Source organism: Nanorana parkeri, unplaced genomic scaffold (genome assembly GCF_000935625.1).
Source record: "Nanorana parkeri isolate BGI_ZX_2015 unplaced genomic scaffold, ASM93562v1 scaffold1787, whole genome shotgun sequence".
Lineage (NCBI taxonomy): Eukaryota > Metazoa > Chordata > Amphibia > Anura > Dicroglossidae > Nanorana > Nanorana parkeri.
The window spans coordinates 9,314-24,136 of NW_017308055.1; the positions used below are offsets into that span (position 1 = coordinate 9,314).

The 14,823-nt window shown below is 45.0% G+C and overlaps 1 protein-coding gene across 1 annotated transcript in view; it reads left to right on the plus strand.

Moving 5' to 3' along the window:
- LOC108799685 (contactin-2-like) overlaps window positions 1–14,823 on the plus strand; it is a 135,626-nt gene that overhangs the window by 5,798 nt on the left and 115,005 nt on the right. The window contains exons 4-6 of the mRNA XM_018571585.1: window positions 1,303–1,430; window positions 12,713–12,888; window positions 13,352–13,472. Coding sequence (XP_018427087.1) covers window positions 1,303–1,430; window positions 12,713–12,888; window positions 13,352–13,472 — 425 coding nt within the window. The remainder of the gene's footprint in view (window positions 1–1,302; window positions 1,431–12,712; window positions 12,889–13,351; window positions 13,473–14,823) is intronic.

A 14,823-nucleotide genomic window follows, 5' to 3' on the forward strand; every position in this document is an offset into this window, starting at 1 on the left:
TTTTCCCGTTTTTTCCCCCCCCCCCCCCCCATTATCTAGTTTAAATGCTCCTCCAGTCTTTTAACTATTTTTCCCCCCAGGAATGCTGCAAATGCTGTACTAAAAGAATATAGAGGGTGCCACTTATATCTTTCTGACAATGATAGTTTTTTTGGCAACTATGTTGATCCAATGTCTTCAATACACCTAGAACATGTGTATAAAATATTATTCACGGGTTTTAGACCTAAAGCTGACTCTCTAACCTGCATGCTTGTTGCAGGAGAGTAACTCGAAGTATTGAGGCCAGGACATCGAGGCAGCAAGTATTCATAAGCTGACCACACACTATATGAATTTCGACTGGTTCTTGATTCATCGATCAACGCTCTTAAACTGTTATTAATATCACGGTTTTTTCCTCCCTCCTGTGCTGGTGTAAGGACTTACCTTATATGATGCCTCTTGATCCGATCATCTTCTTCTTTCCAGTAGTTTTCAGGAGTCCCTCCCGCACTGGAGCCGGTCTCTGATCCAGTGTTGACTGCTGTGTCTTCTGTGTCCCATGGAGTCTGTGCGGGTGCACGCTGCCGGGCGGCGTGCATTGACTTACCCTGTGTCTCCCTTCTTCTCATGGCCGAAGATCTCTACCGCGCATGTGCCCACCCCATGATCCTTCGGAGCCACCCGAGAATCTTCAGAACTTCGGTAGTGCGCGGTGGAGACACAGATAAGCAATTACCTTTTTGGTAACTTTTTTTATATGTTTTTGTATATATCTACTGCTTGCTAGCAGTAGATATATGCAAAAAAAAAACCCAAAGGTTTAATTGTACTTTAAGCGTTGATGGAGGAATCTGTAGTATTTTTTTTGTTCAGCCCGTGGGTTGTTTGAAGAAAATATTACAGTGTATGGGCAACTTTAGATGAGAGTCAACAATGGCTGCCTCTCATATTTATCTCACTACTGGTTTCCTTTAAGACAATGCATGTTCCAGAAAGAACAGTGTATCTCAAGTACCATAGAGCTCTTTAGATGTGGCTACATTTTGTTAATTTGAATGAAAGTGGATTGCAAGAAATGAAAAGAAAGAAAGAAAAACAAATTAAAAACACAGAATAATATTCATGGATGGTAATAGTTCTGTTTGCAAGTGATTATGGTCAAGACTTCTAGGTATACAGTCTGCAAATTGCAGAAAAGTCCTGCATAGATAGATTAAATTAGGGGTTTTACTGTATATTACTCCTGTTTTATAGTACAGCAATGATAAAACCAGATATGATAAAAATGTGAATGCCTATCTCCTGTTTGTCCAACAGGGTGACTGTAACAGCCAATGGGATGCTAATCTTAAAAAATATTTCTCGTTCTGATGAAGGGAACTATACCTGTTTTGCGGAGAATATTATGGGAAAGTCAAACAGCACCGGAATCCTGAGTGTAAGGGGTAAGACATGATCACAGCTTCCTTATTCAGAAATTATTTCATGAACTGGATAATACCTTCTCCTTAAAAAAGACAGATAGATAGGCTCAATTATTTTGCAAATGATAAAGGTTTTTATGTCTTAATATGGTGACAAATTGCAGTTGCTTTTTTGTGTTATGCAAAAGATGACACCTCGTTACATATTTTCTGTTCTAAACCTAACATTTTCTGGCCCGAAATGAGAAACATTACAAAGAAACTTACAAATGTTCTCCTTAGGAGGCAAACTATCAGCTAACATTAGATAGAAAAAAATCTATTTCCCCTTGAAAATCTAATACAGAGTTTACTTGTTTTTTGTTCTGCTATAACTGTTATAGCTATAACTGTTATAGCTCCCAATATCATCCACTGAGGATATTGAGTAACTGTCCCTTAGTGAGCTGAGTAAGTCTGAACAAAAAAACAAATAAAGTGAAGATTCAGCATAGCCCCATTTGGTATAATCTAATAACCCTATATAGCCAAATAGTTATTTTTCTGTCGCCTATAATTTTTGGATACTGAATGGACTGCTTTTCCAATATTTTATTTTGTGCCCAAATTTCTGCTAGAACAAATAGAGTGTATCCTGTTCCCCCTGCCTTGATTGTTGCTTACGCAATATATGCCAGATATTGTAACCTATTCCAATCATTTCTGCAGTGTGAGTGCATCACTATATATTTTTTTGTTTTGTACATAAAAAAAGAAAAGAAAAAAAAGTTTTGATACTGAGAATTGTGAGAACTTTTGTATAAAGAAAACACTTCCATCTCCATACATCTACTTCCACAATGCAGTTTCTCCTACCGACCCCTAACATACTACAGGACACAGTAATAACGTAGGGGCTGGTTAGGGGAACCACTGAGAGCGGCAGAGGACCAGGGATTTCTCTTTAATAGAGCACCTTTCAGTGGTGCAGGTGACAGGAGAGGTAAGTATTTACTTACTTTCCTTTTTGTATGGACAGGTTTTAATGGCAAGATCAGTTTAGCGACAAAGTTGCTTTAATGTGACACCTTGACTGGGGGCATACCATTCAATTCTTCTACTCAACCAGTCCTTCTTATATATGGCAGTTTGCATTATTTTTAGTCACAGTCTTTCAAAAGTGACATGAAGTTTCCCGGAATCAAACATTTAAAAGTTAAATATTTGCACTATACTAATATAACAAATATTTCTATTAACTCTTCTCTGCTACACTTTAGCATTTACATAAACCGCAGCATAAACATAGTGCTGGCATACCATAAGTGACAAAAGATATGCATTAAAAAAGTAATGGCCATTTCTGGTACATTATTATAATGTTACATATCAATAATATATTTAGTGATAACAGTCCTAAAGAATACATCTATAATCTAATACGATTTTCACAGGGTCTATTCACCACTAGACACCACTAGTGTCCTGATTAATTATTTATGCAGAAATCTAGAAACTTCATAAGGCTTCACAAACATTTTCTAACGAGTGCATGTATTATAATGGTAGTACAATTATTCACTGCTATATACTATATTATGTGATTTACATATTCCCAACAACACTTTTTTTTTGCTAACATCAAGCACAACATTTTGGGCCTATTCAGATATATCCACTATGTTGTAGTGCCGTAACAAATGCACATTATGTCAAGGCTGCTCACTTATTTGGGTGGGCTGCCGATGCACCATAATGCAGTTAAAACCGAACCTGCTCTCATTTTGCCTATGCGGCATAACATGCATGGTAAGTGTGTTACCATGTGCTGTAGTGCACTGCACTCATGAACTAGGAGGTGCATTAGTTTAGTGTTTTGGGGTGCCATTCAAAATTATTGTTATCATAACACACAGTTACATTCATTGAGCAAAACCTGCAGTAACCTGCATTTAAAATGCACATTTTTCCACACAGCATTGCAGCACAAGAATGTGACTGGCCACTAAAAGAAAGTAAACTGACCAAAGAAAGGAAAGTGCCTCCTTAGCAGTATGCATTGCATGTCTGGATGCTGACTTGCTGAAACTTCAGAAGTGAGACCCCACAGATTTATTGGCTTATGTTTTTAATCTTAAAAAAAAGAAAACTTATAAAAAAATGTAAACAAAAGATCAAAGGATAAAACCCACAAAGTGATGGGTAAACACAATAGGTCGTCAAGTGGGTCAGGAGAGTCAATCAGGAGACTAAATTGCAGAGCAAATTTTGAAAGATTTGCTTAGGTCGATTTAAAAAGAACATTTCTGCATAGCTATTGAAAAAATTTAACCATGGATAACTGTACTTTTTACTGCTAGTAGCTACATTGGTGCAACTATAGACAAAATCTTGTATTTTAAGAAGTTTGTTTATTAACTATCATACTTTTCTGCTGTTATATGAATGTTTACCGTATATATATACAGTGGGGGGAATTTATCATAGCAATTGTGAGTGCTTGAACTTGCACGGAATATATTTGCACCAGATTTATGAAGCTAGTGTAATGTTGTTGATAAATGAGGTTTAATAGACTGCAGGAAATAAGACTTGTGACTTCAGGCAAAAAGCTTAACTGTCGCATCTTGAAGAAGTGGTCATGGGGACTTCTTAAGTTGTGATTGTTATCTTAGGTGATGCTCCAGTTTCAGACAGCCCAGAACAAGTGCAGATGAAAACACGTGCAAAAAAAGGTGCAAAAACCATGCAACTGAAATAGTATTGAAAGCTCTGAAGAAAACAGGTGCAAAAAACATGCAGTTGGAAAAGTAGTGTAAGCTCTGAAGAAAACAGAGGCACATGTTGAAAGACAGATTTGCACATAAAAAAAAATTATCTAAGAGGCTAAAACTGTCGCAAGTGCTTTGATAAATTCCCCCCAGTATATATTAGGGATGCACAGATACCGCTATTTTGGTTACGAGTACCGATTTTTTCCCCCGGTATTCGCCGATACCAAATACCGAGTACCGGAAGTCCCATTCAGGAAGCCAGGTGGCGTGTAATGACTTGCCACCTGGCTTCCTGATTAGCCGGGAAGCCGGGCAGCTTTTAAAGACCCGCCACCCGGGTTCCCGATTAGCAGGGAAGCCGTCCCCATGCTTCTCGTCACTAGGTGACGAGAAAGCATAGAGCCGACTTTCTGGCCAATCAGAAAGCCGGTGTCGTGTCATCACATGGCTCCTGGCTTTCTGATTGGCCAGCTTCCGACCAATCAGGAAGCCGGGCAGCATGTCATTACACGCTGCCCGGCTTCCTGATTGAGGGTCTGTGGGTGGCTGTGCAGGGTCTATCGTAGTCTGTGCAGGGTCTCAGGTTGTGGGCTGTGTGGGGTCTATGGTGGGCTGTGCATGGTCTATTGTGGGCTGTGCAGGGTCTCAGGTTGTGGGCTGTGTGGAGGTCTGTGGTTGGCTATGCGTGGTCTATGATGGGCTGTGCGCAGTCTATGATGGGCTGTGCGGGATGTCAGGTGGTGGCCTGTGCAGGGTCTATGGTGGGCTTTGCAGGGTCTCAGGTGGAGGGCTGTGCAGGGTCTCCTTCCCTGGACACATGTGCAGCTCCTCTTACCTGCAGCCTGAAGTGCCCAGCCTGTCTCTGGGACATCAGATCGTACAGCTGTACAGCATCTCATTGCCAACCCCGCCTACTGTCTGCAGATTCAATAGCTACAGACCTCCAAACTTCGTGTGGCCTTCAGTGCGTAGAGAGCTTCATGGGATGGGTTTCGATTGCCGAGCAGCTGCATTCAAGCATTACATCACCAAGTGCAATGCAAAGTGTCAGATGCAGTGGTGTAAAGCACGCCGCCACTGGACTCTAGAGAAGTGGAGACGTGTTCCCTGGAGTGTCGAATCACACTTCTCTGTCTGGCAATGTGATGGACAAGTCTGGGTTTGGCGGTTGCCAGGAGAACAGTACTTGCCAGACTGCATTGTGCCAAGTGCAAAGTTTGGTGAAGGGGATTATGGTGTGGGGTTGTTGTTCAGTTTTTCAGGGGTTGGGCTTGGCCCAGCAAAGGGAACTCTTAAGGTATCAGCATGCCAAGACATTTTTTACAATTTCATGCTCCCAACTTTGTGGGAACAGTTTGGGGATGGCCCCTTCCTGTTTCACCATGACTGAGCACCAGTGCACAAAGCAAGGTCCATAAAGACATGGATGAGCGAGTTTGGGGTGGAGGAACTTGACTGTCCTGAACCCAACACCTTTGGGATGAATTAGAGCGGAGACTGCAAGCCAGGCCTTCTCGTCCAACAGCAGTACTTGACCTCACAAATGCGCTTCTGGAAGAATGGTCAAACATTCCCATAGACACACTCCTTAACATTGTGGACAGCCTTACCAGAAGAGTTGAAGCTGTCATAGCGGCAAAGAGTGTGCCAACTCAATATTGAACCCTACGGACTAAGACTTGGATGCCATTAGAGTTCACAAGTGATTTTTTTCTGAAGATATGAGTAAACAAATGAACGTGGGATGATTGTTGGCGCTCTAAGCCATGGAGCGAGTATCAGCAAAACAGCAGAATTCATTAAATGTTCAAGAGCAGCTGTTGTTAAAGTGTTTAAAGACTGGACTGTCAGATGAAAATCAGGGTCTGAACGTGCGAATTGTGGCCGTCAGCGACTAGTCAATGTTAGGGCAGAACGGAGAGTGGCAAGGCTGGTACAAGACAACAGAAGGGCAACAGTGCAGTGTCAGATTCCTCACATCACCTTTCAACATCTCGTGGAGTCACAAGGCGGCCCAACGAAGTCATCTCGTGGAGTCATCTCGTGGCCCAACGAAGTACTGATGGGGTGGTCATAATAATCTGGCCACTCAGTGTGTATATTACGGAAAATTGTATACTTACCTTTCGGTAATTTTCCTTTCCTGGCTCCTCCTCATGTCAGCCTACGATGGGTCAGCTCCGCCCTCTTGACCCCCCACAGGACCATCCCCATATCATTTAAAAGGGGTCCTTACCCAGTGATATTTAACTCACTCGCTCCGGCCAACAAAAGGGGGGGGGGGAATTGCTGCTGACATGAGGAGGAGCCAGGAAAGGAAAATTACCGAAAGGTAAGTATACAATTTTCCGTATTCCTGGCTCCCTCCTCAGGTCAGCCTCCGATGGGATTTAAAAGCAATGAATAGGGAGGGAACAGCCCCCTAAACAAACAAAACCAGAAGAACTGCAAAAATATATTTTAATGAGAAAGAGCAGCTGTCAGAACTGCTACTCCCAAGGAGCCTTCGGCCCCAAATCTAACATCCAGCTTGTAATGCCGCATAAACATGTTTGGCGTGTTCCAGCTCGCCGCCCTGCAGATGGTATCCACCGCCACCTTCACATAGGTCGCCCAGGAAGACGCCATCGCCCTCGTGGAATGGGCCTTTAGGTCCTGGGGAGGGGAAAGACCCGCGACCCTATAAGCCAATGAAATGGTCCTTACTATCCATACCCGCCATACCCTTTTTCGGGCCACTCGGAAAAACAAACAAATTCTTGTCCTTCCTAAAAAATGCAGTCCTCTGCAAGTATGCGGCAAGATTCTCCACCAGGTCTAACTTCTTCCACTGCACCTCATCCACCTCCGAACTCCTCCGAAGGAGGAGAGCTCGATTTCCCAATTCACATGGAAACTCGATGACACCTTTGGAAGGAAGGAAGGAACTGGCCTCAGCAGGATACTGTTAGGAAGCTGAACACAGAACAGATCCTCTATAGACAGGGCGTGCAACTGCGAGACTCTGCGAGCTGAGGCAATAGCCAACAGGAAAGTCATCCTCAGGGTAAGATGCCACAGATAACAAGATTGTATAGGATCAAATGGATCCTGCATGAGGGACTTTAATACTAACGGGAGATCCCATTTGGGAAAGAATGCTTTCCGAAGCGGCCGAATCTTCCCTACCACCTTCAGAAACTGCACCACCAATGGATTAGCCGACCACTTCCGTCCTGTAAAGGCCGTCAGCGCCGAAACATGTACCTTCAGGTTGTTGAATCTTAACCCCCGCATCCAAGCCCTTCTGCAGAAACTCCAAGAGTCTGCACACCTGAGGGTCAGAAGGATCGAAATCACTTCGGTCTGCCATCTCGATAAACCTGGTCCATATCCGGGAATATGTCGCATTAGTCGAACCCTTCCTGGCCCTCAAGAGGGTCTGGATCACTGATTCTGGGATCTGCAAACCCTCTAACCGATTTCTTTCAGCCTCCAGGCCATAAGGTGGGACCAGGGCCAGGTTCGCGTAACGGAATCCCCCTTGTTCCAGAAGATACGAGGTCAACGGGAGAGGGAGTGGATCGACTACCCTCATCTGCCACGCCAGAGGGAACCAAGGACGTCTTGGCCAAAACGGAAGGATCGCAATTGCGTCTACTTGCTCCCTCTGAATCTTGAGAAGCACCCTCAGGATCATGCAAAACGGTGGAAACACGTATACTAAGCGGAAGTTCCACCTTTGAGCTAGCGCATCCTGCGCTGGTGTCCTGCGGTCATACAGGCGAGAGAAGAATCTTGGAAGCCTGTGGCTCTCCGCCGTAGCCATCAGATCGACGTTCGGGCAACCCCAGAGACTGAAAATTGGAGTCAGAACAGAATGGCTCAGGGCCCAATCGTTGTGGTCCAGCAGCCTCCGACTCAGTGTGTCCGCTTCGATATTTTCGGGTCCTGGAAGGTAACAAGCCGTCAAATCCTGGAGGTTGTCCTCCGACCACCGAAAGATCTGGGCCGAAATCCTCAGCAGTTGCCAACTCCTGGTTCCCCCTTCCTTGGAGACATAAGCCACTGCCGTCTTGTTGTCAGAGCCTGCCTTGCCTGCCTCAGAGCCTGCCTTGCCGATAGCTTCGGAGTTCGTCTGAGTGCCCAGGCCTGCTCTTGAACTCGTAAAACCTTCCTCAAAGGAAGAAAAACTCTTGCCACCGAAGTATCGGACCTGAATTGCCAGGTATTCGAGATTCCGGGATGGAACCAAAGAACTTTTCTGTTCGTTTATCAGCCATCCAAACTTCGTCAGGGACTAGAGCACCTGATCTCGATGTTCGCCTGCTTGACTGGCGGAGGAGGCGAGAAGCAGCAAGTCGTCCAGGTAATGATAGCTCTGTATGCCAGATACCCACAGAAGGGCTATGTGGGCCAACAGAACTTTGGAAAAGGTCCTTGGGGCCGTGGACAGGGCAAAGGGTAGACATCGAAACTGGAAGTGCCTGGTGCCCACCGCAAAACGTAGGAAACGCTGGTGCCCCGGGAAGATTGGAATATGTAGGTAGGCATCGGCCAGGTCTATCGAGACCATCCAGTGACCAGCCTTGACCAAAGCCAGAATGGTCCCCAGAGACTCCATCCTGAACGGTAACGGCTTGACGAATGTGTTCAAGAACTTCAGGTCCAACACCGGTCGGAACTTCCCCGAAGCCTTTTCCACCAAGAACAAGGGGGAGTATACCCCTAAGCCTCTTTGTGCCACTGGAACCGGAATTACGGCTCGAGAGTGCAGTAATTCGGTGATATAATCCCGCAAGCAATGCCATTTCTCTGGAGAGGCTGGAATTCTCGTCTGGACCAAGACGGACAAGGAAGGTCTTTTTGCGAATTAGATCTGGTAACCCCTCTGGATGATATCCAGGATCCATCTGTCGGTAATGTTGTCCGCCCATACCTCCCCGAAGAGAGAGAGCCTTGCTCCCACCGGAACTGAATGGGCGGGCAAGCTTTCAGAAGGTCTTCTCGCCCTGCTTGGCCCCAGCTGGGCCCTTTCCTCTTGAAGACTTGGAGAAGGAATTCTGACCCGACCTCCAGTAGGGACGGAAAAACTCCTTCCCCGGCCTATAGGACCTTGCCTCCTTAAACTTGTCTCGCGAAAACCTCCCTGCACGAAACGACTGGCGCTGTCTCCGCCTATCCTGGGGCAGCAAACCCGACTTGTCGCCCGACACCCGTTTGATCGCCTCCTCCAGAGTCTTGCCGAAGAGGAGCTTCCTGGAAAACGGAATTAAGCAAAGAGTTTGTTTAGATGCTGCATCCGCGGTCCATTGCCTGAGCCACAGAGCCCTCCTTGCTGTTACTGAATGTAACATGGCCCTGGCCTCCAGCTCGATTTGGTCCACCGCTTCTGCCACGAAGTCTGTCGCCATTCTCAGATTCCCGAACAACTGAGATAATTCGGGGATATCCTCATCCGGATTGCACCGCACCTCCAAACGCAACACCCAAGACCGGGTAGCGTGAGGAACCAAATTTAGGGAGACTGCTGATTTACAAGTTGCCCCTGAGACCTGAAATAGCCTCTTTAAGTCTGACTTCGATCCATGGGGTCATGGAAGGAGACCGAATCGTCTAAGGGCAAAGCAATATGTCTGGCCAATCGTTGCAAAGCCGCGTCCACCTTGGGAACTGAGTCCAGAAACTCCACCTCACTCATCTTAAAGGGATAAAGCTTTGCTACCCTATTAGAGAAGGTTTGTCTCCTGTCAGCTCTTGCCCACTCTTCCTCGATAAGCTCCTTTATCTCAAACATAAAGGGAAAAGATGGCAAACCTCTCTTCAACTCCGGAAAGTATTTCCTAAGTTTCTTAGGAGGAGATGAGGATTGTTCTTCCCATCCAATCGCTTCCTTCACCGTCTGAACCAGAACTGCACCTTAGAAAAATCAAAAGTATACGCCGGTTCCCCCGGACAGCTGACCGTATCTTCTGCCGAAGAAGGATAAGCCGCCTGGCCCGATGGGATCGCCTCCTCCGAGGCACTGGACAACCTCCTTCTCGAGGTGGAAGGCCTAGAGTGGCCGAACTCTCTCATACTCTGGGAAACGGCTTTCTGAATGTAGGAGCGCACCTCCTTCGCCTCATGGTGTTTATCCTGCGCCACCTCTTTAAGGCAGTCTCTGCAGAGTCGCTTATTGGGCAGTGCCTTTGCGCTACAAGACCAACAAGTCTGAGTGGCGGATAGCCCGTGAGCCGGGTCTGGGGAAGACCCCCGACCCCTGGAATGACTGTCCCTCCTGGACGAATGAGAGCGGTGATGTCTTTTAAATTTATGCTTTCTAGCCGTATGTCTGCTAGGGCGGGAAAACTCCTCCTGGCTATGTGCCTCATCCGAGGGTCCCTAAGCGGGCTCCTTCCCCTGTAAGACCAAAAAGCCCATTTAGCACAATGCTCTCTCTTTCTTTTTTTTCAGAACTCTAAAAATCCTACCTCTCCATATTATAGGTGCTGCCACTGGTGGGCTCAAGTAGAAAAGACGATCTGAAGCTGAGACACTGGCAATCTAACAGAAAAGAGAGAGAGAGAAATATATATATAAAACATATATATATATATCTGGCAAAGGCATCAACACTCCCCCAAAAGGAAGGAGCAACAGCAGAGAAGACTCACCTGCCGCCACACAGCGCTATCCTGCAAGCCAGAACTGCCTCCCACAAGCTCTCCCTGTCACCGGCTCCCATTTAACTCAATTACGTTGCCCAGGCAACGAGGCGCCGCTCGACGCTACTCCACTCTCCAGGAGACAGCCCCCCCTTCACGGCCGCCAATCACAGAGCAGCCGGGAATGACATCAGACGCCAAGGGGAGGAGCCAACCCTCATACAGCCGTGCCATCACTAGCAACCTACACGGCCCTAGCCCTCCTATGTCTGCCAGCCGGATGAACCTGCTAGCCCACCAGGTAAACGAGGGAATAAGCAGCCTTACTGCCAACATCCTGCCCAGCACCATGGGCGCCCACCATAAGGCAGCTTTACTGCCAGACCAGCGGCCATCCATCCAGGAAAGATTCTGAACCTGGACGGGCCATCTCTGACTGTTTAAGTCAGAATCATTCCCTATACACAAAGAAGTAACTCCAGCCAAAAAAATGGCCGGAACGAGGACAAAAGAAAGAACGCCGGTCACTGGGTAAGGACCCCTTTTAAATGCTATGAGGGTGGTCCTGTGGGGGGTCAAGAGGGCAGAGATCCCTGTGGATACAGCGAGCACCTGTTTGAATAGTAACAAGCGCGTGCTGTATCACTTCTGCCAGCATTCCAAGAGGGCTTTGCAGGGTCTATGGTGGGCTGTGCAGGGTCTATTGTGGGATGTGTAGGGTCTCAGGTTGTGGGCTGTGCGGAGTCTGTGGTGGGCTGTGCAAGGTCTCAGGTGGTGGCCTGTGCAAGGTCTATGGTGGGCTGTGCAGGGTCTATGGTGGGCTTTGCAGAGTCTCAGATGGGGGGCTGTGCAGGTTCTCTTTCCCTGGACACATGTGCTGCTCCTCTTACCTGCAGCCCGAAGTGCCCAGCCTGCCTCTGGGACATCAGAATTAGCCACACACTGCTTCTCCTCCACCTCCTGCCGACCGTACTGCATCTCACTGCGCCCCCCACACCTCCTCCACTTTCTAATTAAGTGGCCGCTCTTGGGGCCTCGTGGCCACCTACTTTTCCTAATTAGACAGCTGCCACCGATTGATTCTGTACAGTTTCAGGTATGTCCGATGGCCAGTCCGGCCCTGTGCCTCACTGGTTTGAGGGTGGTGTTTTTTGCCACCCCCTGGAAAGTGCCGCCCAATGCAAACACCTTGTTTGCCTTGTGGCGGATATGCTCCTGATCATGGCATGTGATGATCTGTCTTATATAATTCTTTGAAGTGGTCGTTTATTAATCACATACAGGTTATAGTTTACAACCATCTAAAAGAGAACCCAATATCTATGGTGTTTGCATGCCATAAACATCTTCATGTATTTTGACTCTAGCTACTGTGTGCCATTGATTAACCTGATACATTTCTGCTTGACAGTATTGGTCTTAGGATCATATTATAGGAATGTACTTAAGTTTAAGTGTATTATTTGCTTGATTTTGGCTTGTTAAATATACAGTTAAAGGCATTTTGTTATATCTGTTTTATAAGTTTAAAAAAATGTTGCTCTTGCCAGAAATTCAGAATTGTGCTGCACATCTCCTGTGTTATCTCAAAGAGTCTATTTAGCCTTTCCAGTTTTAATATTGGGATTACAAGTCAATAAGTGACTATGCTTTTGAGATTAAGTTAGTGGTATGTTTGAGTATTTTAGCAAAAGGTAACTGGGCAGGGCTGACACCACTTAGTCCACAAAAGTGCTGTTTGTCAGCCCACAATAGGAAATTAGGAGTACATTTCCATCATACAGGTATTTTTATTGACTTGCAAGGTGCTAGAAGAGAAAAACAAGATGTACTACATATGTTTTCTTAAAATTTTGCCTTAACATACACTTTTATTAATTACTTGTAATTACTTGTATGCTTACCCACAATAATTACTTTGCAGAAGCAACAAGAATCACTTTAGCTCCCTCTGGATCTGATATTAATCAAGGGGACAGTGTCATATTGCAGTGCCATGCATCCCACGATCCAACTATGGACCTTACATTTACATGGGAGCTGGATGGGGTCCCCATCAACCTTGAGAAAGAGCAAGAACATTACCAAAGAGATTCAGCGGTGAGACCTAATATAGCAAATATCTTTATAAATGTAGACCTTGCACCCTGTTTACTGTATGTGTTTTAGATTATAGACTGCAGATTCCCCTAACACCATGTACAGGTGTTGTGGAGTATTCAATAAAGCAGGCAAAGAGAAGTGCCTATATGCACATACAAAAATATTAAAATATATTTTAAAAAATTCAAAACAATTTAAAAATGCATCATAAAATCAGCATTTAAAAAGTGCCCCAATATGTATAACTTGCAATGCGGTGCACAAGTGTTTACAGCCATTGCAGTAACTTATTAGTTGTCCGTAATGCAATGGTGTGAATGGGCCCTTAGGAACTACTGTACTAATCATTATTCAGTTAATAGTTATAAGTCCAAGGTGTTTGCAGGAGACAAGATTAACAATTTATATACAAAAAAACAGTTCTTAAAACATTACTTCTAACATTATGTTGTCTCTAAAGGATGAATCTATTGGGGATCTTCGTATTATCCATGCTAAATTAGGGCATGCTGGAAAATACACATGTACAGCACAAACCGTAGTGGACCGCACATCTGCTTCAGCTTCTCTGCTTGTACGAGGTAACAACATAATATATATTACAGCGTGATGACCTTAGTAATGCCTCCTAACAGTTTGTGTCTGCTCACACAAATTCATAGTATTTGTTGACATGTATAAACATGTATACGTTTAAAAAAAATATATATATTATAAGATGAGAAATAGCAGCCTCTTAAAATACATTTCTTTATCCCTTTAAGGGACACAGAATCAGAACTAATCAGAGACAACTGGGTTATACTGTTGCCTATAGTGGAAACTGACCACTGGCAAACAAAAAAAAGCTGTTGGCCAGCCAGGTATAACCCCTCCCACTCCTATCATGCTTCAGTATTTTTGCTAGTGTCTTAAAATGATGGGCTTTTTTTTACAATGAACTTTACCAATTTCTTCTAGACATTTTTTCTCTTGTTCTAAAGATTTGTTTCTTCAATCAAAATTCATCATTACATTGCTGAGCTTTGATTTTAATGCAGCTATCTAGATCAGTCAATCCTCAACACCATATTGGAGACCATACCTGGACCTCACAGGACCAAAGATTGCAGAGACCCTCAGACACTGGGCTCTGCCTGGATTGTTGTCCCTTGCTTGAGTCCGCACACTCTTCAGACCTTCGCAGTCTTCCCTAGCTCCCTAAGGTGTGATCCCCTTCCATTATCCAGGAAGGAATTGTCTACAGCTATGCTAGATTTTATAAACAAAACGACTGCCTGATAGCTGACTTAATTGCGAATGCACTCTTTGTTGAGGAGCCTCATAAATCCGTTATGGATGAGTTTGTGCTTGTCTACTAATACATGTCCTAAGTTTTAATATAATATTTCAGTTCTTATTGCTGTAGTGCCCATATGCTCAAAACTGGAGCAACCTGTGTCTGAATCCAATGCTGATACTTGTCTAGTCTCCCTTAAAGGCTCTAATACTGATAAAGCTTTTCTGATTAATTCCCTACTGAAACCTATTCTGTACGGACACTGGGTTACTCCTGACAAACTGTACTCTCCTCCCAAATGCTTTGCTGAGCAATATCCGTGATGAGGATTTCCTCAAGAAATGCAGTAGATGTAGCAATTGAAGTGCCACATCAATTAAAATAGTCCAGATGCCACCTTATTCCATTAGAGTCAGGGGATATTCAAGTAGAGTAGCCAAGCTTTTCTGGGGTCCAAAACACACCCTCTTCAGCAGGGCTTAATGAGAGAAATCATGTATTTGGAGTACAATCCCTGCAGCTTGAAAATTGGGTGGAAAAGGAATGATTGGGAGTGAGTCGTTACATATTGGAAAAGAACCGTGCTGGGACATGGTAAACTGAAGGTGAGAGTCTTACATTGAGTTGTGGTGGGAGTACTTCAGGCTTGTCAA